The sequence below is a fragment of the Acipenser ruthenus genome, chromosome 8, assembly GCF_902713425.1.
Source record: "Acipenser ruthenus chromosome 8, fAciRut3.2 maternal haplotype, whole genome shotgun sequence".
Classification (NCBI taxonomy): domain Eukaryota; kingdom Metazoa; phylum Chordata; class Actinopteri; order Acipenseriformes; family Acipenseridae; genus Acipenser; species Acipenser ruthenus.
This window is the reverse complement of record NC_081196.1, coordinates 56624825-56652075: the sequence shown is the minus strand read 5'-3', so window position 1 is coordinate 56652075 and position 27251 is coordinate 56624825. Positions and strand designations below refer to the sequence as shown.

Below are 27251 nucleotides of genomic sequence, written 5' to 3'. Positions count from 1 at the left end.
GCTTTTTGTTCCTCTGGGGTTAGTTCCAACGATATCTCGCCACCCTCTGTTCCTTTTTTCTGTGCATTTGTAATTTCAGCAGCCTTACGTTTTGCCAGACTCACAAAGTCCTGCCACTTTTTTTCTGAGATCCTTGGCTTCTTTGTTGGCCTCCACTTCATTGACAAGTGTTTCCACCTCTGATTCAGTGAATAGGTGTCTTCGTTTGGTGTCCTTCTCCATCCTTAACTGTAACGTATTGTTTTTCCCTTATTCTTTGTCTGCTTCAACAAAAATGTAGAGTTTACTAGGGTAGTTTATAGGCGTGTTCAATTCTTACATTATTGGGGTGAGGATAAATCAATTATGCAGACAAATGTGGTTGTCACAAACACACATTTATAAGATGATTCAATTAATTTTCAATCTATTCCTTTACTCAGTCATACAATATAAACTATCGATTCCACTCCAAACGAGTTTTAAATGTAGGCTTGTTCTTATTAAAATCACGGAGAAAATATTGCACAAAGCGATTCTTTTGTGATTGACTCCGCATCCTTTTCAGCACCTTTTCTGGGACAGCACCTTCTACGATTCTACAGGGCATTAAAAGGAGTGTGGTCTTCCTAAAACCTACATCAAATGATTACTTTCTCTACATAGTCCACACACACACACACACTGATGCAGGTTTTAGGAAGACCACACCTTTTAATGCCCTGTCCCGGCACTTTTGTTTTGTTCCAAAGGTATTGTAATTGATTAAAAAAAAAAAAAAAGAAAAAAAGTAGTAGGCATATATATATATATATATATATATATATATATATATGGACACTATATATAACGTGTAATTATGCGGTATATGTTTTAAGACGTTTCTCTATGTTTTAATTCACAGTTTGGGCAGTTTTGTCTTTGTCGGGCAGCATTTTGATAAATATAAAATATGCAAACTTCTATAATGATAATTCCTGTCGATATAAGATATGGGGAGGGAGTAGTAATTTGGTGTCGGTTTTAAGAGGAGCAGACCCCTGTCCGGGTTCTTACCAGTTGCTCAATCCTCTGACCAGAATAGCTACACCTGATTGCAATAAGCATAGAACAACATAGCTACAATTAACGTGTGATTTGTAGAAACAACCCATCAAGCCATTAATGGTAACAGAAAAATACATATACCTTGTGCGGAGGTGCTTGCTTGGGTGCAGAGTAAAATAAACGACAAAAAATAAATAAAAAAAGTAATTAAAAAAAATAATATTACAGGGTTTTTTTTCTCATTTCGCGCCGCACCTGACATTTTTGGAAGGTCAGGTCCACGGTTTTTGTTACTCTATTCATTGCATTGTGGGAGGAGACAGCCAGGCTTTATTGTATGTTTCACTGTGGGTGACTTGCGCAGTATCTCAGTCAATGCAACAGTGGAAGGAGAGTGTCACTGAATAGATTTGGCGGAATGCACAAATCTCGGTCTAAAGGAACTGGAAGAGCAGGGAAATAAAATAACCGCACTCACAGCCACCATCTTTTAGCAGTAATTCATGTTTTTTTAAGCAATGGAAGGCGCTCTGGGGAAGCCGCAGATGATGGCGGACATCAGCTGCAACAATAACGCTGTTAATGCAGAGATGGAGGTGAAAAAGCTACAGGAGCTGGTTCGAAAACTGGAGAAGCAAAACGAACAGCTAAGGAACCGGGCCAACGCTGTCAGTAGCTGTACAGCGAGTCCGCATATCCTGCAGTCCTCGCCAGCTTGTCTGTTTGGAAGCCCTGGGAGAGTCGTCAGTCCCGTATTCACTGGGAGCTACTGCAGTCCAAGCCCTGTCCCAACGCTTCTGTGTCCTGCTGCAATCGGTTCCTATTGCCCGCCTGAACAACAGTACCTCGACTTCAATCGGCATTGTGTAGCTGACGCTGCTGGTGAAGTGCTGTGCTTCACCGCCAGCACAGAACCAACAATCTTTGATGAGGTTGAGATTTTGGACCTTGATACTGCTTGCAACAGTGAAGGAGAGGATGAGGATAACTGGTATGTATTTTCAGTATTGTCTGGAAGTTGTGGGCATAATTTTGTTTATTAGCTTCATGTTTACCCTTGCCCACCATAGCCCACCATGTGTGTGTGTGTGCATATATATATATATATATATATATATATATATATATATAGTGTGTGTGTGTGTGTGTGTGTGTGTGTGTGTGTGTGTATACCTACCTACAAAATTACCATACAAATTGGACAGGCTCGGAAGTCTACATCCCTGATAACTACAATACATTGTCCCATTTTCATGTTTTGTGTTTTGTCAAGGTAGGGTGCTAATTTATGCATGCAGTATGATGTACTGCAGTGAACAACTTGTTGCAAATGGTTAGAAATTAGGAGTGTCCTCTATATATTGTATGCCGCATACTGTCTTGTAGGACTTTGATGTAAACATTTATTCAGTCGTACATCGCTTTTCTGTCATTTTATCTCCATTGCAGGTTTGTAAGGTTGTGCAGGTTAACTAAGATACACTTCCAAGCTGTTAGTAGGGGGGTGCAACACTTTAGTTATAGCAGGAGTGAAAACATTGAATTGTATAGGGTACACATAAGGAGGCCCTGTATTTGAGACAGCATTATTTTAGTTTATTTAATTTTGCCCAGTTCCCAGGCTGTTTTATTGAGGCTCACAAGATTACATGTTATTTATTAACATTTCAAAATCAAATGAAACTTGAGTTAACTGGTTACCAAAGGCACTGAATGTGTCTGTTTCCTGACAGACTACATCCATAGGTGTGGAACATGCAGCATTTGCGGTAGCGTCGATGCACCGTTGTCTTTGTATCATCTTTTGTGTGAAACCACAGTCCATGAGATGCTATTAATTTTCAGTGGTTATAATAACATACATTTTTACAATGGCTATAATAACAGGACTCTTTCTAGTTCTCATAGTGCAGGAACCAAGTGACTTCACACCACTCAATTAATTATTACGTAGTTGGAGTGGTCAAAAGTAGTGTTTAACCAAAGTATCTTCCACTTCCGGAAAAGAAACAGGTTGTGGGTGTGATCTGCTGAAAGGTATGTGGGACTGTTTAATTGTACTTGCAAGATCCTCTTGAGGGATTATCCTCCTCTCATGAATTATTTTATGGCTGCAAATTATAGCTATTGTACTTCCCATTTGGGGGTGAAGTTGCTATTTTGACGCTTCACAATGAACATACTGTTGCACATTGGAAACTGACAATTCAGTACCTCAGTTGTAGCAGAGAGCGCCCCGAAAAAGATGGTAGGTAAGCAGCCTGAGCCCTTAGTCTCGTGCTTTGTGCATGTTGTTTTGTTCTCTCAACAAGCTTCCCAAAACACTGGCCTTTCTTTCCACTACTGATTTCCAAATGGAATCGGAATCCTAGCCCAGTTCTGACTGGCCCAGTAAACACACAAGCAAGGTCTTATTGTAGTTTTAGCAATGACTATTTATTGGCATATTGTTCCGATAACCAGCCAAGGAAACTACTCCCTAGTTGCTGACAAATGTGAAGGCTCTTCTGTAATGAGTATTATATTTTCTTTCCCTCAGTAGAAATGGGAAGCAGAGGTTGGTTTCAAAAAGAGTTCCATAACCTTTGGCTTCTTTGGTAGTTTTGCAGTGCAAGTCATTTCTCTAAGTGTCTGTCAACATAACTACAAGTCATAAGCAGTTATTTGAATGGGCTTGCTTCCTCTTCAGGCTGTAAACTCTGTCTTTTAGATAAATGGAGTGGGGACTGTTATTTCAAATAGCCACACAAGTGTTAAACAGTTGCATAGCAAGCATTAAGTGAAAATGTGAAACTTTGATGGGCTGCTATACATTTTTGAATTTATAAGAAGAAAGTTAAACCTTATGGCACCACATCGAATCGCAGCGCTTCCTTATCAGGCAGCCCTTTATACTGCAGATCCTGTTACAAGGCAGTATGGCCATGGCTCCCAAGTAAGCCATGAAGACATTTCTCTAGCACTTGTGTTCTTTATTAGGCAGGACATAAACCGCACAGCCTCTTAGCTATGGCTCCTGACAAAAGGGTTATAAAAGGGGAAACACGAGAAAGAAGATGCACCATTATACCACACACTGTTAATGTACGTATTCCAAGGTATTGATGGTGATCTACTACGCTAGCTAAACTATTTAAGGCTATTTCCTGTAAACCACGTGCACAAATGTGATGAGACTTCCCATTGACTTTGTAACAAGAAATGAGTCCTCGTTGTGTCAACGTAGGTCACTGTACATACAGTACATTTCCAAAGTACTGCTCCTTGCTGTATACCTGATGCCTTGGCTATTGAATGCTATGTCTTTCATTAAACTAACATTTTGCATGTCCATTTTGTATGACTTTGTTCTATACATTTTCCTAAATTGCATGTTCATATTTATAACTTAAATACTCATAGAAGAAAGTACCAAGGGAGTAATCCAAGTTATAATACAATCTATGCAATCTGACAGATGCTAAAAATAGCAAAAACAGGTTGGTGTGTGGTGTCAAATAATTCAGTGCTGTTAATGGGAACCATTTATTTTGTCCCTGGTGCAGGTTGTATGTTTCTCCTAAAACAAGGCTCACGTGTGAACAGAGAGCCCTCAGTCCATTGCAGTGGTGCAGACAAGTGCTGGATAACCCACCACCAGAAGTGGAAGCTGCAAAACGCTCACTCTGCTTAAGACTTGAACAAGGTAAGGTGTAAAGCTAAGGCTGCTCCTCTTTTAAGTTTATTTTTCAGGGGCTCACAAATGACTGGAATAAATGTTGATGGGTGTGAAAGGTTACTTTTGTTTTGCTTACATTATTTTTGTGCACATTTCGTCTTTTGTTGGATGTAGTGTTCAGTCATTGCTTGCTGTTTTTGAACTTTCAAATCATGATATATTTACTAAGCATACCAAACATACTAGCAGCATACTAGGGTAGGGTTTTTATAAACTCTTTCAGCTGTTTGACATCCGATTGGTTGGATGAAAGTTTAAAAGTGAAAAACTAAACTGCATTTACATCACTCACAACAATGTGTTATACTATTAGACACAATGTATAAATCAAGTGTTGTATTAAGAGACATTCAACATTTTTATTTATTTTCCTGTTATTCCCACTTGCCGTTGGTCGGTTGTAAGTGGTAAATCACATCTTTGTAAAACTGAAACTTGTGGTTTTCGAAATTGCAATTATTTAATCAACAGGTTGGGTTCAAAGTGGCAGCATTTATATATTAGTTTACATAAGTTCTCGTTTTAGTGTGCTTATAGCCCGTTACATACGACTATGGTAAGGCCGTTCGCTTGAATTCAATCAATATGCTGACGGAATGCAGCAACAAAGGAATCAGACAAACAAAACTAATTTCTATACATACACAGTAAATGAAGCTACCTTAATACAAATAAACAGACTTGCTAACAGAAGTATCTTCTTTATCGTTGCAAAAACTTCCAGGTTCAGCTTTTCACTTTTTTTTTTTTTTAGGATGCATTTTTTATAAACAATTTAGGTTAGGGTGAGTAGGCTGAGCGTTTGCCTATACCTTGATAGTACCAGCACCTTTCATCAACAAAAAAACTTCATTTCATTTAAATTGGACCAGCGGTTCAGAACTTGGAGGTAATACCTTGACCAGGATCTACTGTGTGTGTTATGACGTTACATTAGAATATGCAGTACACAAAACTAGTAAGAAAGAGTGTGTCAGGCATACGTCTCTTGAGGTGGGAATCCTTTAACAACCCTTTTTTAAGCTTCATGCTTTAAAGCCTCTTGTTTACATTGTTATGATTTGAGCCTTTCATTGGTGAACCTGTCTGTCCATCACACATAGCTTCACAATGTCATTGTTTACTGAGCAGTTCCATTGCTGCCCTAAAGGGTCATTTGTGAATAAAGGTTATTTCCACTTTCCGCCTCATGTGCTCCCATCAGTGCTTCTATTGTTTCTTATACAGTACCGTAGTGTATTTATTTAGTACCGATTGCAGTCTGGTACCATTTCCTTATTGTCAATTAATTTTACTGTTTTTGTATAAAGTTCCTATGTTTCAATTTGGTTAGAATTGGTGGGATTAAATTCAAACATGAAGGAGGTTGCAGTCAATTGATACTAATGTTTTTGCAGTATTAATGTTTTTTCTCAATATGTCCATTTAGTGGTCTCCAAATGCCTGATTACACAACCACGAATGCTTGAGAAAGGGAGACTGAACCATAAGACATACAGTCGTACTAAAACAACCTACTGTGAATACAATGTGAGGAAGACTTCTTTTAAGAAACATTTGTCAAATTGTATTGCCAAGTTTCTTTTTAGGACGACTGCTTTGAATTATAGGAGCATAATAAAGAACACCCAGCCATCACATGGCCTGACAGCAGCAGCAACGACTTTAGCAGGTCAGGTTGATGTTCAGAAATAATGAGTGGGGCCTCTGGAGCACCGATAGGTATTGAGAGACACCCAGAACATACTGTTGGCAGGTTTCCATGAATTAACATGAACGGTTTTCATTTTACTGCTGCACTAGTTACTGTTGGGTTCTAGCATTTATTGTTCAGAATTTACGGTGGCCTATTAAATTCTACAGAAATATTATTTCAGAATAACACAAAGGGAATGAAAAGAATTTGGCATTTGCCAGCCTGATGTTTTAATGATATTAACGGTTGCCTTAATAAAATGCAAATTGACAATAGTACAGTATTTGTTACATTCAAGTGTACATAAAGTTATTAAGATATGAAGCTTGGGATGTCAGCTATAGAACTGAAACTAATCAAGAACGCATAGTACCATTTATAATACCAGTAGGTAGAAAGTTGTCAGGTTGTATTTTATCCAGTACTCCTGAGAGCTCTTGGGACCAGCATCATTGTGTTGACTCCCTTTGAAAAATGTCTTCAGCCCTGCTTGCTTTCTGCTGCTGTGGTGGGCAACTACCAATGCAAAGGTTTTCGGTTTGCATGCTGTACATGCATGCTGTAAAACGCCTTAGAAGAGGCATATGGAGCAAAATTGTGTTTCTGAAATTAAGGATAGATTGGTACTGTAATACTAATCTTTGAGTTCAGGTAACATTTTTTTCACATTAGTTTGACTTTTCTATGCAGATGTGATACTCTGTTATTTGAATGGTAGAATGCTGTTTTTATATTTTTTTTGTATTTTCTAGCAATACAAATAAAATAAACGCTAACATTCTCACACTTTTTGACTATCAATGTCTTCAATAGTGACATTTGTTATTTTGTGTTCTCATACCTGGTGTTTCAAAAGCCAAAACACAGCAAAAGTGTATTAAGAATGCTATATTTCCCCTTTATCAATACCGTAACCATATCATAATGTCTCATTTAATGGTTTTTTTATGGGTGTATCCAATGCCTGGTCTGTGTCAAGGTTAGGAGATGACTTGCTTGTTTTGCTTTATTTGCTGTTTTTAACTGAAATGTTACTGTCACTAGTCCCGCTTTCTTGTTCTATGTATTTGTTGTACTGGTCAGGATATGGTTACTTGTTTGTTTTTTGTTTGTACTCAACTCCTGAAAGGTCCTTCAGACAGTGGGTCGCATGCTTCTAATCTGGCTTGTCTGTGTAGACTGTAGTTTATACTGTAAGCAGCTCATGGTTGTCCACATGACAGCAAATAGGCTAGGGGATTCACAGAGCTCAGACAGCATTTGTGTATAACTGTATTCAACCTGAGCAAGTAGGGTATATAGCACCTTTCATAGTGGACCACCATCACAATGCTTTTTACAAGATGCAGTAACAACAAGAAAATCCATAATACTTTAAATACAGAGAAATACATAATACATGATATACAGGGAAAAATATAAAAAATGCATAATACATTTAATACAATGGAAAGTGCATAATACATGATGGTATGTATATGACAAATATGTGCCCCATATGTTCCAAACTACAAGAAGTGACCACTGCCAAGCAAGGGCACATGAGCATTCTCTCTCTCACACACACAGGGTTTTGAGATTTTACAACAGTGTAGCCATGGCATAAATAGTTAGAGGGGATCCCCTGTTAAGATACAATTTATAAATGCTTGCTGTGCAACAAATAATCCATCCATTATTGGATTATTGCTTAATCCTATAGAGGGTTGCGGTGAGCCGGAGCCCAACCTGGCAGACACAGGGCACAAGGTAGGACTACACCCTGGATGGGACACCAGTCCATCTAAGGGGCAATTTAGAGAGGCCAATCCACCTAGCCAGCATGTCTTGGGACTGTGGGAGGAAACCGGAGTACCTGGAGAAAACCCGCGCAAACACGGGGAGAACATGCAAATTCCACACAGACAGAACCTGAGGCTGGAATCGAACCCAGGACCCTGGAGCTGTGAGGCAGCAGCGCTAACAACTGCGCCACCGTGCCGCCCCGCAACAAATCATGAAAGGACCAAAAGCCTTCTCTATTAATTTAGAGCTTCCAGTCTGAGTTATGAACATTATTTAAACTAATTCACTTCCTGACATTTAATTGTACCCATATGTTTCAGTTTCAGAGCTCGGTTTTCTGTGCTAGGTACCATTTCTGACAGCCACCTGTGTGCCATTTTGTTTTCCATGTGTTAGTCACGTAATGTCCCATATGTAGCTATTGTACACTGACATTGACTGCAGGCTGTAGTAAAAATTAGGTCAAAGTAGATAAGCAAATTATGAAACTAGGATACTAAGCAGCTAAAACCCCCAGGAGGCTGCAGGTTGAAACGGTACATTCTGAATCAATTAAGGATAAACCATTCTTTTTTTATTAAAGTTTTGCTTTATAAAAATAAAATGAGCAAATAATTGTTTATATTGGTTATTCTATTTAAAGGGAAATAAGGTCATTAACCTCTTTCTAATTTACAAAAGCAATCTCAAATTCATGTATTTAGGGAGTTAATTGTATAATAGTAACCATGGCAACTACAGTTTGAAAAAAGAAATCTGGTTTGGATGCTAAGTGGCTTTTTCTTTATGACAGATAGCATGACATTCCCATATCAAATGCTGAACTGACAGGATGCATAGTTTTGTGCTTTGGCCACGAATGGGATTTCTTTTTATTCTATCTATCTATCTATCTATCTATCTATCTAGCTATCTAGCTATCTAGCTAGCTATCGTTTTGGCTTTTAAGTGGAAATTAAGCATTGTTTTGGACCAGTATTTGATTTTCTAGAAGTCATGTCTGTATTTACGTACCATATGATGTGCATTTCCACCTGTAGACTTTTTTAAATACAAAATGAACAAATCTAGGGCGCAATAAGAATCTTGTTTGAGTTTTTGTGTTTTGTTAACTGAATAGAGCTGTATTCCAGTCAGGGGCTATTGCCTCACAACAGCAGTGAATACCGCTTTGTGTGTAGGAAACTAGCAAATTGTTGTTATTGAAGGCATGCATGAATGCTGTTTTTGTACTGTATTGTAAAGACTACTTGTGTGTGTAGGAGCATGCACATACTTCAGTGTGCCTTACAATTGCCAAGCATAAATAATTTTAGATGGCACCCTGTATTAAAAACACAGCCTCCCTGTCTTACTAATGCCCTTTGCAGTCCCATACTCTAGAAACCTCTAAAATATGCTCACCACAGACCCTATTGATCCCACTAAAGTGGCTGTGTGGTGTCAGTGATCTTATTGAATCTGTAGTTTTAATAATATTGACTGTATAGTTCTCAAGTATTACATTTTGTCTAAACCATTAAAATGTCTTCATGGGCTTCCAGGGTGGCTCACCTGGTAAAAGCACAGCCACGTGGTGTGCAGGGCAAGTCACAGTGTGCATGTTTGCACCCTGGCTGTACGAAGTGGCTGACAATTCCAAATTGGGGAGAAGATCGGGGGTAAAATAATTGGGCACTGTCACAAAGACAGCCGGAGTGGGTGGCGTCAGACCAGAAGCAGGAAATAAACAGACAGAGAGGTGTGGTTTGGTGGAGCTGAGCGAATGGTTTCGCTCAGCATTTAATAAACAGCACAGAAAATAAAAAAGGTTTTAACACAAAACACAGGACACGGCACTATACGCCAAAATAAAAAGACAAACAAAACGTACTACACTTAAACAGACAGACGAACAAACACGGTGAGTGAAAACACTTCTAATTACTTTGTTTTATTTTCTCCTTCTCTCTCTCCCGTTCTCCACTCACCGAACACCCAACCCCGAGTGAAAGAAATGTGCATCTATATATACTGTTGTGCTGGGATTCAATTACTAATTAATTATTCACTTGAATCCCAGCACGTGAATTAATTCTGTGCAACCCCGTGCTCACATATTATATTTAACCAGCACGTGAAGTGATTTGTGCCCTCCTCGTGCCTAAATATAAATAATTTTTAAATGCACGTGAAACACAGACCCGTTTATATCCCGTGTACCAATGACTATACACCAACATTAACACACGCACCATACAACACATAATATGCACACATGGGCGGGGCACATTGCCACATATACCCCCCCCCCCCCCCCCCTGTGCAAAGCACACATGGCCTCAACGGCCACCTCCCCCCTTAAAAATCCAGCAGTCCAGGACAAAGTCTCGGGCTGGGAAGGGAGGCTTCAGTGGGCCCATGGCTGGCCATGCTGTCAGCACCCCTGCCGGTAGTGGCACGGCTGACAGCCTGCTGGTCCATGCCTGCAGCGAAATTGCTGCGGGGGATGCTGGTCTCCTGACCTCTCCCCCTTTCTTCGTAGCCGGTAGCTCCCCTTGGTGGGGCTCCGACCACAGTACTTCCGGCAGCGCAAGTGCTGCAGTGGGAGCAGGTCTCCGGACCTCCCCCACGATCTCCGGCAGCGAAACTGCTGCAGTGGGAGCAGGTCTCCGGACCTCCCCCACGTTCTTCGTGGCCGGCAGCTCCCCTTGGTGGGGTTCCGGCCACAGTACTTCCTGCTGCGATGCGGAGCACCTGGCAGCCCCAGGCGATGCGGAGCGGCTGGCAACCCCAGGCTATGCCAGACAGGCATCCTTGGGCGAAGCGTCACAGGCATCCTTGGGCGAAGCGAGCCCGGCATCCTTGGGCGAAGCGAGGCAGGGAGTCAGGACAAGCTGGGGTGCGGGTGTTGGCCCTCTTCTCGGCCTCTGCGGCCGGGCGGTTCTTCCCCATGCTTCCCTCAGCAGCCTATGCAAGGGCTGCTGAGGTCCGCCAGCTTCATGTCCTGGTCTTTCTGGTGAAGGGAACTGGTGCGGCTCTGCCTCTGAAGGGGAAACCAGCAGGCATTCTTCCTCTGCTGGTTGTGATGGGGAAACCAGCAGGCATTCTCCCTCTGCTGGTGGAGGTGGAACCAGCAGGCATTCTTCCTCTGCTGGTGGAGGTGGAACCAGCAGGCATTCTTCCTCTGCTGGTGGAGGTGGAACCAGCAGGCATTCTCCCTCTGCTGGCAGCTTGGGTTCTAGGGCTGTGGAAGCCCCGACTTCCCTCTCTTCGGGCTGTGGACGCACCGACCCCTCTCTTCGGGCTGTGGACGCACCGACTCCTCCCTTTTGGGCTGTGGACGCACCGACTCCTCCCTTTTGGGCTGTGGACGCTCGGGCTCCTCCCACTCAGGCGTAGGACGTTCGGGCTCCTCCCACTCAGGCGTAGGACGTTCGGGCTCCTCCCGCTTGGGCTGTGGACACTCAGGCTCCTCCCACTTGGGATGTGGAGGCAAAACCAGCAGGCCTTCTTCCTCTGCTGGTGGAGACGGGGACAGCAGGTACTCCACTGCTGGTGGACCTGCTACCTGGGCTGTTGTTGTGGTTATGACCGCCTCCAGGTAGCTGAGGACCAACTCCACACCTTCCTCCCAGGTGCTTAGGGTGTGTTCCCTCTCGTAAGCCTCCCATCGCTCCCTGTCCATCAACCACAGGAACCGGATGGCTACTGGCATAGACTGGGCCTCCAGCCTTTTTTCCAAAAAATGCGGTTCCTGCTCTGGCCCGAGTCCTGGAGGCGCTGTAGATCCCTCTTCTGACACCATGTGTCGCAAAGACGGCCGGAGTGGGTGGCGTCAGACCAGAAGCAGGAAATAAACAGACAGAGAGGTGTGGTTTGGTGGAGCTGAGCGAATGGTTTCGCTCAGCATTTAATAAACAGCACAGAAAATAAAAAGGTTTTAACACAAAACACGGGACACGGCACTATACGCCAAAATAAAAAGACAAACAAAACGTACTACACTTAAACAGACAGACGAACAAACACGGTGAGTGAAAACACTTCTAATTACTTTGTTTTATTTTCTCCTTCTCTCTCTCCCGTTCTCCACTCACCGAACACCCAACCCCGAGTGAAAGAAATGTGCATCTATATATACTGTTGTGCTGGGATTCAATTACTAATTAATTATTCACTTGAATCCCAGCACGTGAATTAATTCTGTGCAACCCCGTGCTCACATATTATATTTAACCAGCACGTGAAGTGATTTGTGCCCTCCTCGTGCCTAAATATAAATCTACATTTTTAAATGCACGTGAAACACAGACCCGTTTATATCCCGTGTACCAATGACTATACACCAACATTAACACACGCACCATACAACACATAATATGCACACATGGGCGGGGCACATTGCCACAGGCACACAAACTAAAAAAGTGTTTAGAATGTGTTCTATAAAATGTAGTTCTTCACATGGTTTTGCAGTGCTGTGACCTGTGGTAGCAGCCCTTAAATCTTGTTGACTGGTGCTCTGCATTCCACCTATAATTGCTCTGTGGCTTATTTGTTTTCCTTAGCAGCTACATGAAGTGGCTGAGGTGACTTTATAACCATTCTATGTAGCTCACACAATAGATTTCAATAAGTGGTTTCAATGCAAAGCAGCTCCTTCCGCCTAAATGTCTTTCCCATGTTTTAATGTTAGCCTCCTTTGCAACAGGAAGGAGGACGTTTAGTATTATAGTACTGTACTGTGTTTAACCTTTTTTTCCTTATTGTCTTTGATTTGATAACAGCTAGCAGATGGAAGACTCTATTTCCCAGCCCTGTGTCTCCAGCTTTTCCTTACAGTCCTGTATCAGGCGCCAGTGCCTATAGCAATGGCTTTCACTGCTCCAACATCTTTAAACCATCTACTAAATCGATACTAACACAGAAAACAGGTAATGTGTGTAGTCTGTTCTTAATACATTCAACACACTTTTGTTTATATATGCAATATTATTGTCTGCTGTAATCTTTTGTGCTAACAAATACAAAAAATATATAAACTTAAATATAATCTTAATTCCTTCAAGAACTGGAAAATTTGTAATTTGTTTCCAAAAAAATAGGATTGAAAAGGATTACTGGCAGAGACAAATAAAATAAGACTGATTAAACACAGATTATTATATTTAGTTTTATATAGGTATTTATACAATTGGAGATATATATATATATATATATAGTGCCTTGCAAAAGTATTCAGATCCCTGACCAATTCTCTCATATTACTGAATTACAAATGGTACATTGAAATTTCGTTCTGTTTGATATTGGTTTTATGTTGGGAAATATTTTTAAGAAAAATAAACTGAAATATCTTGCTTGCATAAGTATTCAACCCACACACATTAATATTTGGTAGAGCCACCTTTCGCTGCAATAACAGCTTTAAGTCTTTTGGGGTAAGTATGTACCAGCTTTGCACACAGTGTTGGAGTGATTTTGGCCCATTCTTCTTGGCAGATTTGCTCCAGGTTGTTCAGGTTGGTTGGACGACGCTTGTGGACTGCAATTTTCAAATAGTGTCACAGATTCTCAATGGGATTGAGATCAGGACTTTGACTGGGCCACTGTAGGACATTCACCTTTTTGTTCTTGAGCCTCTCCAATGTTGCTTTGGCCTTGTGCTTGGGATCATTGTCCTGCTGAAAGGTGAATTTCCTCCCAAGCTTCAGTTTTTTAGCGGACTGAAGCAGGTTCTCTTGCAGTATTTCCCTGTATTTTGCTCCATCCATTCTTCCTTCAATTTTAACAAGATGCCCAGTCTCTGCTGATGAGAAGCATCCCCACAGCATGATGCTGCCACCACCATACTTCACTGTTGGGATGGTGTGTTTTGAGGCATGGGCAGTGTTAGGTTTGCGCCACACATAGCGCTTTGAGTATTGGCCAAAAAGCTCCATCTTGGTCTCATCTGACCACAAAACCTTTTCCCACATTGCAGCTGGGTCACTCTCATGCTTTCTGGCAAACTCCAGACGTGCTTTCAGATGGTACTTTTTGAGTAACGGCTTCTTTCTTGCCACCCTCCCATACAGACCAGTGTTATGCAGAGCTCTTGATATGGTTGACTGGTGTACCATTACTCCACTCTCAGCCACTGAACTCTGTAGCTCCTTCAAAGTGATTGTTGGCCTCTCTGTGGCTTCTCTCACAAATCTCCTTCTTGGTTCAGTCAACTCGTCCCATAACCATGTCAGCCCAAGCACTGTGGCACACAATTAAAATCTGATGCAAGTCATCACAGATGCAAGTGAAATCCGGTTTAAATTAACTCGCAGTACAGTGAAATCAGTAATTCAGGTCAGACCGTTGATGAATAATAATTACAATCACTAAGAGTCATAATTTCACTAACCTTTACTTTACAAAGACAGCAAAGCAAATGGAATTAAGCTGTTGTGTTTCACTCCATAATTTCAGTAGGCTGGTATTATTTTTAATAAAAATATTTCCCAACATAAAACCAATGTCACCTTACAATAATTGATTTTGAGTTTCAGTGTTTTAAAATAAAATATCAAACAGAACGAAATTTCAATGTACCATTTGTAATTCAGTAATATGAGAGAATTGGTCAGGGTCTGAATACTTTTGCAAGGCACTATATATATATATATATATATTACAGCACTGTCTCAAATTATAGGGGATGGTGCAAAAAATAATTTTGTTGTCAAGAAAGTGTGTTTTTTTTTTTCTTTTTTTTCCCCCCATTCTTCACTCCTAAAATGGGAATTGCAGTGCTCCAAGCACTTCCCACAAATCTCTGTTTTTAATTTTGTTAAATCTTATGTTTGTTTCCCCTTTTACACAGCTCCACTTCCTTCATCAAGCCATTCCCCGCTTCACTTGACATTGACTTCTGCGAGAAGGGATGTTTCTGGTGCTACTGTAGGCTTCTCTTCAGCACCCAAAACAATAGCTGTACAGAGTAAGCTTCAGCAGTACAGTACTTCTATCTACAGCAACAAGGGGGCAGCAACTGATTCAAATCACTTGAGAGACCGACCCTCCTTTCTGACATTAACATTTCTAGATGGGTCATTCCTGCTCCTGTGGAACAAATTGAAGTACATAACCAGAAAATGTGCCAGGGCAGTTTTAAAAAGAACTGTTCAATGATTGCCCCTCATACTATAGTAAATAAGTGTTAGAGGGTGTTAAATGCATATTTGAATGGCCTTTAACCTCATTTTTTTTGTTGGATGACAGATTTTGTTAAAAATGCTTTCCAACAAAAAATGAAACGGGCTGAGTGAGCCCCATTGAGCTGACCCAGATAGCCGTCCTAGATAATTTTAGTTTTTCATATAAACTTGTATATACTATAAAATATTAAACACATCTTTGAACAATGGAGACAAACATACAGATGAGTTTAGGATTAATATTAAGGCTGCTGTCTTGATGTAACATGATTTTCAGCGATTGGAGTTTGGATAAACAAAGGTCACTGAATGACTGATTCCATTGAAGTCACACTCGGTGCTGAGGCAGCACATAAATAACTTGTATATTAAAATCCAGAAAAGTTCAAACCCATTCTATAGTGTACAATAGCAATGACTAATGTTGGCTCCTTCACCCCAAAACTTTAATTTCATCTCAGAATTATATTTGAAGACTTCTTGGTTCAGTCAACTCGTCCCATAACCATGTCAGCCCAAGCACTGTGGCACACAATTAAAATCTGATGCAAGTCATCACAGATGCAAGTGAAATCCGGTTTAAATTAACTCGCAGTACAGTGAAATCAGTAATTCAGGTCAGACCGTTGATGAATAATAATTACAATCACTAAGAGTCATAATTTCACTAACCTTTACTTTACAAAGACAACAAAGCAAATGGAATTAAGCTGTTGTGTTTCACTCCATAATTTCAGTAGGCTGGTATTATTTTTAATAAGAACTGTATCCATCACATTTCAAATTGTTGTATAACAGGTGAAATGTAGTTTACTGCATACTAGTAATACTGATAATAACAATAACAGTTATAATAATATATGTTGTGTTTTCTGTAAAAATATAGCCATAGCCTTTTGGATGTCAAAATACTGTAAAAACAAGTTTTAAAAAAATAACTGATTTCCCTATCCTCGGATAAGTTTATACTTGAGGCTGAATCATTTTTTTGTGGTAGGTACGACATTTACATTGGTTTATGTACAAAATACAGCAAACTGCAAATTTCATAATCCTGACAAGTGATGTCGTACTAGCCTTTTATCATTCCTCTGTGATAATACTCGGAATTAAATTACAATTCAATATTGAAAATATTATCCAAGCATACAGAAATCCAGTTTATGTTATTTTTTGTTATGTTTAAAGTATTTTGATATTCAAAAGCCTGTCTTTATTTTCTAGAAAACACCATATTATTATTATTATTATTATCAGCAGTTTATCAGAATTCTGCAGTGCAACACATGTATACATTTTCCTTCTTAATTTGCTTGCTGTCTTTGTAAAGGTTAGTGAAATTATGACTGATTGTGATTATTTATCTATCAGTGGTCTGACAGCATTTACCTCTGATTTCACGGTAATCCGTGATGACTTGTGTCCAGTTTGACTCTAGTCCAACAGTGCTTGGCCGTACCGGGTTTTGGGACGTGTTGACTGGTACCCGTTATCTCTTTTGTATGCTCAGTGTGCCCTGTAGCTATTGCACACTTTTAAGCTTGGGGCTTTGTAATGCCTGGCTATTGATTGACTGAGTTACTTACTGTATGTACCAGACAACACTTCAGATCTACAAGCTTTTCAATTTTTTGTCATCCAAGTATGGAAGTGTGCCTTGAGATTATTGGTTCAGATATGATGCATTTAATGCAACATGGTTGTTTTCCTGCTGTTTAACACCTGGTGCCCCACTGTCCTAGTTTCTCTGCTTGGATGTTTTAGGTTATAGTGCTGTTCTAGCTATGGTTATTTTATTTATTTATTTATTTATTTATTTATTTATTTATTTTTTGGTCCATGCATGTAAATAAATAATATTTCCTAATTGAGTTTTTGACTGCAAAGATGCGAGGCACAATTCCTGGAGTACTTTTCATACAAATCTCTTAATGTATGTTTCTGATTTTCACATAGCTCCATTGCCTTCACCAAGCCATTCCCTACTTCACCTGACATTGACTCCTACAATGGGAGAAGTTTCTGGTGTAGCTGCAGGCTCTTTTCCAAATCCTGAGACCCTGTCAGAACAGAGTAAGATTTAGACTTTCCTCTCTGGTGTCTTTTAATTTAAGACTAGATAAGAGGGTTTTTATTATTATTTTCTTTTGCCTTTTGTGTACCTAAAAAACACAATGTTTTTTTTATTATTATTTTACTTAAGGTAAAATAAAATAAGGCCAGTAAACACTGATGACAAATACGTTAAAGGTTTTGGATGGAGAGCATCTGATTACAGAACTTGCCTTCTTCTTTTTTCTTCTTTTTTTTATCCTGGATACACATGTAGATGGTGTTACTGTCAACTTCTGTTGCGATCAGTATATACAGTTAACACGACATCCCATGGTGATGCCAAGGTGTTGAGTTAACCACGGGTGCACAAGAGCCATGGCATTAACATGCATATAAGTAACAGAACTCCCACGTTTACAGTACTACAGTATTTACAAGCTTATTTTTAGATAAATGTCCTTATGAAAACGGTTGAAAGAATTGCAGTGAATGAATCAATTACAGTATAGAGTAATGTACAAACTCGGTACAACTCGTATAGTTCGATGTTTAAATAAGAATTAATAAAATAACTACAGCGTTATTTTTGAAAACAATACAACAACAAACTGCACAAACTGTTTACTTTACTTTTAGGTATTGGCTTGTATTTGACGGCTTAAATAGCAAAAGTTAATTAATGTACATTATACAGAATTAACTCAGTGAACAAAAACAATAAACAACAACTTAGTTTCACACACAAATCAAGCATTGTCAATTTTGTTTTGCATTCAAAAACATGCAAGTTCAGTCACATGAAATGACAGTCGAGTTATCCTTTATTTTTTTTTTTTTTTTTTAAGGGTTTTATCCCTTCAGTACCGGTAGTAAGTGTCGAGTTACGAGTAAAGCGTGGTGTTGATTTAAAAATATATATATATAATATGAAGAGGCAGGATGCATATATTTTATATGGAGAAAATCCGGGACCAAGACTGTCAAGTTAAGCGAAGGTGTTGAGTTAACTGAGGTTGACTGTATATATTGTCCAATACTGTTTAAAAGTATTGGACAGTTGAGGCAGATGGTTGGAATATGGCATAATTTTATGAACACTGTGTGTCAACATCATTTTATGACTGGTTGTATCCCAACCATGAGAAGTGACATTTTATATTTTGTTTGTTTTATTAAAGGTTACACAATGAGGAATCCTCCTCTCAGCCGGCAGTCTTCAATTGACAGTGAGTTGAGCACATCTGAACTTGATGAAGATTCAATCTCCATGGGATATAAACTTCAGGATCTAACTGACGTCCAGATAATGGCACGGCTCCAAGAAGAAAGTATGTTGACCCAGTATTGCCATGCATTGCAAGCTGGCACTGTAGAAAACAAGAACATTGTATTGTGTAGAATTGTGTCAAACTTACGTTACTCAAATTTCCCGATAACTCTCAGTATCTTATTTGTCCCAGCCCCGGATCTAACACAGATATTACTTTTCTATGGGACAACTTGAATTCTAATACCTCAAATTTCTGAATATCTCCAAGGAAGGTGGCAACCCGCAGTACAAATCTTCAGATACTAAGTCGAAGTTTAGGCGAGTCATCTGTGGTAAATTTCTTGAACCGGGAAGTGTGACGCAGAGCGCATGTGCAGCGATGGCCAAAAGTTTTGCATCATCTTGAATTTTAGGATTGAGACATTAATTTAAAAACAAACAAACAAACAAACAAAAAAACTATATGAACATAATTTTAGATATTTTATATAACATAATGTATCAAAAAAACTACAACATGATATTGCAAAAGTCTTTCAAACCATAATATTACAGTGTTTAATGTTAGATTTCAAAATGTCACATTTTTAGGTTTGACAGGTTTTTGTAGTATATGGAAAACTACAAAGCAGCATGTAATTCAATGTTAACATTAAATTATTCAGCAGGTTTCATTCGACCTATAGGATCAAAATGAGTTAATTGTATAGGATGATGCAAAACTTTTGTCCATAGCTGTACAAGAGTGAGATACCATATTTGTTCAGTACCGTTTCTTTATGCTTCTTAATGATTGTGTGTTCTGTATCCTTTCTTTGCTTCTTATAAAATTGTCTGTTTCAATAACTAGACTACTACAAAACTGACATCGAGTCATTAATAGTTGTAATACTTGATTAGGCAGGTGTCTACAGTATTTTGCACATTTATAGACCGTCTGCCCCGTTCAATTTAAAATGTCAGTTGATGTTAGAACTATTTTATTCTTGTATAGCAAGGCTAAAATATATGAATAATTTCTGGATAAAGCAAGTTGAATTTCTGATAAGTCGAGGGCCCACTAAATTCGACTTAACCAGACTACATAATAGTGATATTTACACTGTGGCCCATGCTAAAAAAAAAAAAAAAAAAAAAAAGTAGTTGTATTGCATTTTTGTGACTTAGTCACGTTGCACGGAGTTTAAACAACAAACGTTTCTCGCAAACTCAACATGTTGTCCTGTTTAACACCCAGCCGACACCGATGCTAGTCAACAAGAAAATCTAAACCCATCCAAGAACACCAAGTTTGACTTGGCTCTAATAAAATCGTATTTAACTCAGATCAGAGAGCACAGAAATCCAGAAGAAATACCTGTGTCCGAGCTTAACGCACACATGCTAAATTTCATTTTCTGTGTAACGAAAAAAAAAGATGGCAGTGAGCATAAATCTGGCACTCTGTTGTGGAAGCCGACTCTCTCCTTGCTTTGCTGTTTCCTGTGAGCAACATTAGTATGAAGGGACAGGGCCTTCCCCAGAGGCTCTGGTCAGACTGTAAGGCTAAGGATTGCTGCCTAATAAATAGCTAAATTACCTTGAGGTACGTGCCTTGACTGTTCTTTGTAGGCCCAGTAGGTGATGTCTTTTTAAAGATGGCTACAATACTACTCGGAATTCAACTCTTGTTGTTGTCATTTATGCATTGGGGGGGGGGGGGATGATGGATATTTATTAATTACTACTTATTCTCTGTAATGATTCCATTTTGATATGTGTGTTTATTCAAATTGATATGTATCACATAGTACTACTAGAAGTATGGCAAACAGTAATTCAGCATTCATCAAATTATATTCTACCACAACAGGTCAGATTACAGTTGTAACATTGTTATGAGAATTAAGATTTAATAACAATTTACCAAAAAAAACAATATGAATCATAGTCTAAATTGCAGGATTTATTTTATTTATTTATATATAGATAGATAGATAGATAGATAGATAGATAGATAGATAGATAGATAGATAGATAGATAGATAGATAGATAGATAGATAGATATATTGATTGCAACAACTTCTAAACATATTGGTTTATAAATTGATATTTCTTTTCGTTATAAGAACGCAATAAACTAATCTCTAGTTCTAATTTATATAGGCTCTGTCTGAGCTTGCTGTGATGCTGCAGGGTGTGGATGCTGTTTGGGTATGGTTACCTTCAGGGACTGACATCCCTGTTTTCCACAGTCTTTCTGGCTTCTCTGACCTAATTCGATTCCCCCAATATGTAAACACATTCTCAAACACAGGACCCCAACCAAATTGGTTATATAAAGCAGAGGTTTTACAAATGTAATAATTGTAACAGTGTTTTCAACCACATACACCCACAGGTTATACAAAAGTAAATATTATATAGAAAATAAAGCCTATTGCAACAACATCCGTGAGTATAAACCCAGAAAGCTATGTTCTGTTATGAGTAGTATTGATAGATATCTTGAAAAACAACATTAAAAAAGTGGGTTTCAGTGCATTTCATGTCCCATATGCACTACAATAGAATATATATTGCTGCCAGGCAGAGCCAGAGCTGCAGTATCTGAATCATGTTCAATTTTATATTTAAACAGACATAGATTTAAAAAACTAGACGTTTTCTCGGTTTGTCTTGCTTTCAAATGTTAGTTTTAGCTTGAGGTCTTCCCCTTTCAAACCTGCGTGTCATTCTATAAGCAAACTCCTGTGCATTTTGCACGACAACCTTTTAATGGTTGTGCTCAAAATACCTTTTCAGCAAAAAAAATTAAATACTACACTGTGTACTGAGATTTTGAATTGATTTACCCGTTTTATTAAGTTTATATAATCTATCGTCCTACGTAGCAGCCCAGTTGTGCAGTATTTTACAGTCTTAATTTAAATTAGAAGTGTTTCACAGCTCATTTACAATCTCATGTTTAATCACAGTTGTGTTGTTTGGTTTGTTCTTTCAGGTTGTTTAAGATTATAAAACATGCTGGAGAGCTCATTTTGTATGGGTCTTCACTTCCAATGTGAATTCAGGATATGCCGATATTTAAAATACAACCTTTACACAGCTGCATTAAAATGAAAGCTTTCAATTACATGAAAAGCAACAAAACGGATTATAAAACTGCTGCTCTACATTATGCAGCATTGAATCGGATGAAGGGCTGATGTCTCTTTCTTTTATTTTATTTAGGTCTTCGTCAGGACTATGCTTCCACATCTGCATCAGTGACGAGACGCAGCTTTTCATTCCAATCGGGAATGAAAGGAGCCAGCAGTGACCTTGAATATGATCAATACAGTTTGGATGACGATGAGGAATATGATCACCTTCCTCCACCGCAGCCTCGGCTCACCCGCTGCTCCCCTTTTCAAAGAGGAATACCACATTCGCAGACTTTTTCTAGTATTCGAGACTGCAGAAGGAACCCGACTTCACAGTACTTGAACACTTACGGTTATCAACAGTATTGTTCTGCATCACCAATGGTTTACACACCTGAACCACAGCAAAACTGCAGGCGAAGTGCAGGTAAACGTGCGGTTTTCAAGTAATGTGTTAGAGTTCCTGTTTGTGGTTTATGCCATTTTGTTTGTCAGGATGAGTATTTTTTTTTTTCTCTGGACCATGCCAAACATCTTTGACCTACTATTTGATATACATTTTAATATAACTTGTTTATTCACCTGACCTGCATTTGAACCCCCCCTTCCACTTTCAGTGGCACACAGTGCCCCATTCACATGTTAACTATGCACTTGGCAATTTGCCTACAGTGGTAAATATACTGTAGGCACTTGTGTTTTTGTGCAAAAGGACACAAAAACAAAACAAAAAAACCTACAAGTTTTAAATTTTTTCTTTTTTTTTCCCGTTTTTGTGTTTGTTTGTATTACTTATCTGTTTGAACTTTGGGAACACTTTCAGTAGGATCTCCTGTTTGGAACCAAGCAGAGTATGAGAGTAAGTGGGCAAGCTTTTTACTCAAACACGGTTACTTTAACTAAGTAAAATACGTGTGTTTAAGTGCACTTGGCAGCATTTTGTTTTTGTATGGCAACACTATTTTATCACCTATTTAATGGCAAGTAAATATAAATAATGCATATAATTTGGTACTGGGTTTATCGGAAGTCACAACAATGTGAAATGTGTTTGCATCAGGGTCATGGAAATGGGCTTCTACATGTCTATTTCAAAATAAATGTAGCCTCAAACACTAATTTATCACTTCCTTCCTACTTGCTGGTCTTTAAATATTCATGCATTAGAAGAATTCACTTGTGGTAGTAAATCATGCTGCATGTGGTTTTTTGGTAATGCTTGATTTTCCCTGCAAACTGATCTGTGCAGGAGACCCTGTCCTTGTTTTGAAGGTTAACTTATATTTTTTTATTTTGTTTTAGCATTCTTTTCTTTAGAAAGGGGAATGTGTGATCCAAGCTTATCTTCAATATTTCAATATTTATTTTATTTATTTGGTTCATTCATAAAACATCTTTACATCTGTATAATAATCTGGGTGTTTTATATTTAATATGCACTTTGAAGGGTGAGGCCTCTGAAATTGAGCAACAATCATCTTGATTTTATAATCTAGCCCCTCATGACAGGTTCTACCAGGGTGTAACTGACTGCAGAAGCAGCCAGCACACAAACTGTCATATTGGATTCGTGAGCTCTAAAACAAATATCAAGTACATTTCCTTTGATTATCCTGTCCGTATAATCAAGGTCATATGCCATAAACATTCAATGACTTGGTAAACAAGCAAGCTTTTAGCAAAAGTGACCATGATCATTACTTCCAATCTCTCGTTGCTGTTACCGGTACGCAGGTTTATATATCTGGGTATCTACATATTTCCAGTTCTACAAATAAAATAAATAAAAATAAAAAAAAAACAGATTTTAAGAATAAAGTTGTATAATGCATATTTGATTTAAAGCTGTCAACAAATACTAAATTATAAAAATCTATATATATTTTTTTTCCTTAGAGGGGTTCTCAGACCCCCATTTCAAATCCTATTATCTAGTGTAAAATTCATTTATTCTTTAAAAGGTATTGCTTTGTTTGTATTTTAGACAAGCTCCGACGCAGTATGCCGAATCTGGCTCGTGTGCCAAGTACGAGTCACACCAGCTCCCCAGTCTCTGTTAGGAACAGTCAGAGCTTTGATTCCAGTCTACACGGGGCTTCCAGTGGGCTCTCAAGACTGCCATCATCAAGTAAGCATGCAAATGAGCTCTGTTTTCCCATTGTGTTATCACAAATAGGTCTAGTGATGTGGTGGTAGCAGGCAGTCAGTGAAGTACTGCAGCGTGGCGCTTCAATCATCATTGAGAAACAATACAAAGGCCACTGATTTTTATTTAGCTTTTTATATTATTTTGATTGACTGAATTTTACTACCACATAGTTATGTTGCGGCTCATTGGAAATGTATTAATGCCTCCAGTCTTGTGGATCAAACCACAGAATTATATGTAGTATTATAACATCAGTACTGGTATTAGTATTTTAGAACACAATCAAAAGTGAGTTGAAACAAAAGTTTGTTTTTTTTTTTTTTTTAATAAAAAGCTTTTTCTGCCATGTTAGCGTTACTAATAAATTAATGTGCATCCTTGTCATGTGTTGCTCTATGATTTTGTTGTGCCATACATTTCTGAATCTTGCCAGTAGATGGCATCAAAAGATCACTGAAAAGACGGAAACACAAATTATCTATAAAACATTCTACACATGGTATTCTAAAACTGCCACCATCTCAATTAAATTGAGCCCTTATTCATCAACATGTCACAATAATTCAGCTGTTCCTGAATAGTAAATACTATTGTTTTGACTTTAAACATGGATCTCTGTGTCTTGTATAGTAATATGCATTTATTTTGTTAAATGTGAATATTCATGCTTTAAACACTATGTCAGTATATATACACATATATATGTGTGTTTGGATTTTTTTTGTTTTTGTATTTTCTTCAGTTCCGTCTCCCGGTCAGCTGCAGCATCGTGTCCACAGTGTTGGAAACTTCCCTGTGTCTGTCAGACAGAATCTTAAAGCAACCGCATACGTAAGTCCAACAGTGCAAGGGCCTGTTGGAATTCCTACTTCAGTCAGTTTACATTCGATCTCCAGCAGCGGCATTCCTCTTCCCAACAAGCCTGCCTCCCCCGTGGCTCCAGGGCGCAGCGCACTTCCGAGACCGGCTTCCGTTATCGGAGGGAGCGGCATACCAAGGAGTAAACTAGCACAGCCTGTTCGAAGGTACAGTATACACTGTCTGCTCATAAACCAGAAGAGATCAGGCCAGCAGGGCATGTTCATTTACTTTCAAAGAAGAGCTGGAAATGCATACAGCACTGTGTTTTATTCATCACACATGTTGTTGTTATTGTTGTTGTTGTTGCCCCTCATTTATAACACTGTTTCTGCTAGTCTCAGAATGTGTTTTTTATGTTTGTTTTTTATGCACGAGACAGCATTTGTATAAAGGTATAAATAATCTGAAATTAGAAATATTGCAATAGATGGATCTATCTATCTATCTATCTATCTATCTATCTATCCCATTGAAGATTCAGTGTCAATTTGACTTTGCTTGAAAAAGTTTTGGGATTGTGTTTTGCTGTTCGACGTGCTACTTGAAATAACAATACAGTTTGGAATGACCAGGCTTCTGGTTAGGAATAAGGCATGAGATGACAACCAAATACTGCAGTTATGACCTCCACTCACAACCAGGGAGGTCTAGGCATTTAATTAATACAGTTACTGTTGCAATAGGCCTTTTTAAAATACAAAAATAAAACCTGTCTAAAATCGATTAGGTCACTGACTTTATTAATCCGTTGCATTCCAGAAGACAGCAAGAGTTTGTATTGCAATGGAATGCACTGGCGTACATGTGAGAATAATGAATCGGCACATCCACTGAGTGATCAGGGTGCACTGTGCTGCTGCTTGGTTGTAAAGAATACAGATGCTAGTTCTGGCACAGCAGCCAAAGATGTAAACAATGCCATCAACCTTCAGGATTGTAGTTGACTGAAGCAGTTCATAATTCCCACATCAATTTTAGTTATGTTTCAGAACATAGGACCTACAGGTATTGTTTTAACTTATGGACGTGATTCTGGCTCTTTTTTAATGGCACAGAAACACTTGACATTCACCTAAAGTTATTGAATTGAACCAATTAAACCTCAGTCTAGGTCCAAAAGTCGTTTTTGTGACTGCACTGTAGAATGGCAATTTTTTATATATTTTTTTTTATTTTTCCCAGTTTACTTCAGCCTCCGAAGACTCTCACAGCACTTGGCACTCTACGGGATGGGAGTTGGAGAGATGGCTGCTACTGATACAGGATATATTGTAAAATAACTTTAAGAGACAGTCGTGTTCAGTGCCCAGCTGGCTGGGTTACTCTGATACTGTTTCACAAAGTGTTCTTCAAATATGGGATGACTTTTATTGTCATAAAATAGAACATTGAGGTCTAAGGCATCTGAAACACTTGCCTAATTGCTGGTGTACTGAGCTAAAAACCGTACAATTACTTACTGTATGCATTGCAATAATGTCAAACTTGCAGATGCAAGATATTGTACAGAGCATACAAACGAAATCATTTCAGCCAAAAATAATAATTGGTGTAATTTGTTAAACTGTTTACAATGAGATGATGGAATTTACAAGTATTGTTACTAATATAGTTATTTTGCCATTTTTGGAAGTTTAATACTGGAGAATGAAACATGAATGTCTAATTGTTTTGAATTTAAAGACCTGTTATATCTTTGTGGTGCCTATTGTACAGTCCATTGCGCTTTTTAATTGTTTTTCTGTAGTTGGCAAGTATATTGTTTGCTGTCTCCTCTGCACCAGGACACTTTCTTTTTTAAATTTGATTTTAGCACTACCTTCAAGAGTCACTACTGTTGTTTTCAAATAAAAACCTTAACAGTATTGGATAAAACTGTTTCACGTAGTTTGGAGCACACACAGGTTTAGCAATAGTTTGATACATCCTTTTTTTTGTCGTTCCTGTCTCAAGTGAATTCATTTTTTTATATGATTGTATTACACATTTATTTATTTGCGTTCATGTTGTCACTGTAAAGCACATTGCACTTGCAATGAATTATAGCCAACAGTGGAATCCGACTTTTATAATGCGAAATTAGTGAACATTTTAATGTAGTTTATTAACAGCAAATGTACTGGGAATGAGCAAGTTTTAAAAATAAACTCTTTTTTTGAAGTCATTGTGCAGAGTATTATTATTATTATTATTTTTTATTATTATTTTGTTCTTGGGGGTTTACATTGTGTGCCATTGATGATAATAGGATTGATGGGTTGAAGAAACTATTGTACATTAAGTAGTCCCTGTTGAATTTGTTCAACTAGAATGCATTATATGGTTAATAAGTTTTGAGGTACATACTGTAGTAGTATATGTATTGCTATTTCTTGTAATAAATTTAATTGAAA

General features: G+C 38.5%; 1 protein-coding gene across 4 annotated transcripts; it reads left to right on the top strand.

Annotated features, from left to right (window-relative positions):
• The first annotated feature begins 1116 nt into the window (after positions 1 to 1116).
• Positions 1117 to 27018, top strand: LOC117406477 (SLAIN motif-containing protein 1). Of its 4 annotated transcripts, none has more exons than XM_034010537.3 (11): positions 1117 to 2017; positions 4572 to 4711; positions 12995 to 13141; positions 15064 to 15180; positions 17354 to 17470; positions 18631 to 18780; positions 21937 to 22275; positions 22675 to 22707; positions 23833 to 23976; positions 24740 to 25022; positions 26041 to 27018. In XM_034010537.3, exons 1-11 carry the CDS (start codon positions 1545 to 1547, stop codon positions 26114 to 26116), a joined length of 2019 nt encoding a protein of 672 aa, XP_033866428.2. In that variant the 5' UTR covers positions 1117 to 1544; the 3' UTR covers positions 26117 to 27018. The 4 variants fall into 4 exon arrangements, with proteins under 4 accessions (XP_033866428.2, XP_033866427.2, XP_033866431.2 ...); XM_034010536.3 differs by having other exon boundaries at positions 22672 to 22707; XM_034010540.3 differs by lacking the exon at positions 17354 to 17470 and having other exon boundaries at positions 22672 to 22707.
• The last annotated feature ends 233 nt before the right edge of the window (positions 27019 to 27251 follow it).

What these genes read in the sequence shown, in the direction of transcription:
- LOC117406477 (XM_034010536.3), top strand. Translation starts at nt 1,545, where the DNA reads ATGGAAGGCGCTCTGGGGAAGCCGCAGATGATGGCGGACATCAGCTGC. An exon ending in GGCACGGCTCCAAGAAGAAA is followed by an intron (nt 18,781 to 21,936) that starts GTATGTTGACCC and finishes TATTTTATTTAG; the next exon opens with GTCTTCGTCAGGACTATGCT. An exon ending in GAACCAAGCAGAGTATGAGA is followed by an intron (nt 22,708 to 23,832) that starts GTAAGTGGGCAA and finishes TTTGTATTTTAG; the next exon opens with ACAAGCTCCGACGCAGTATG.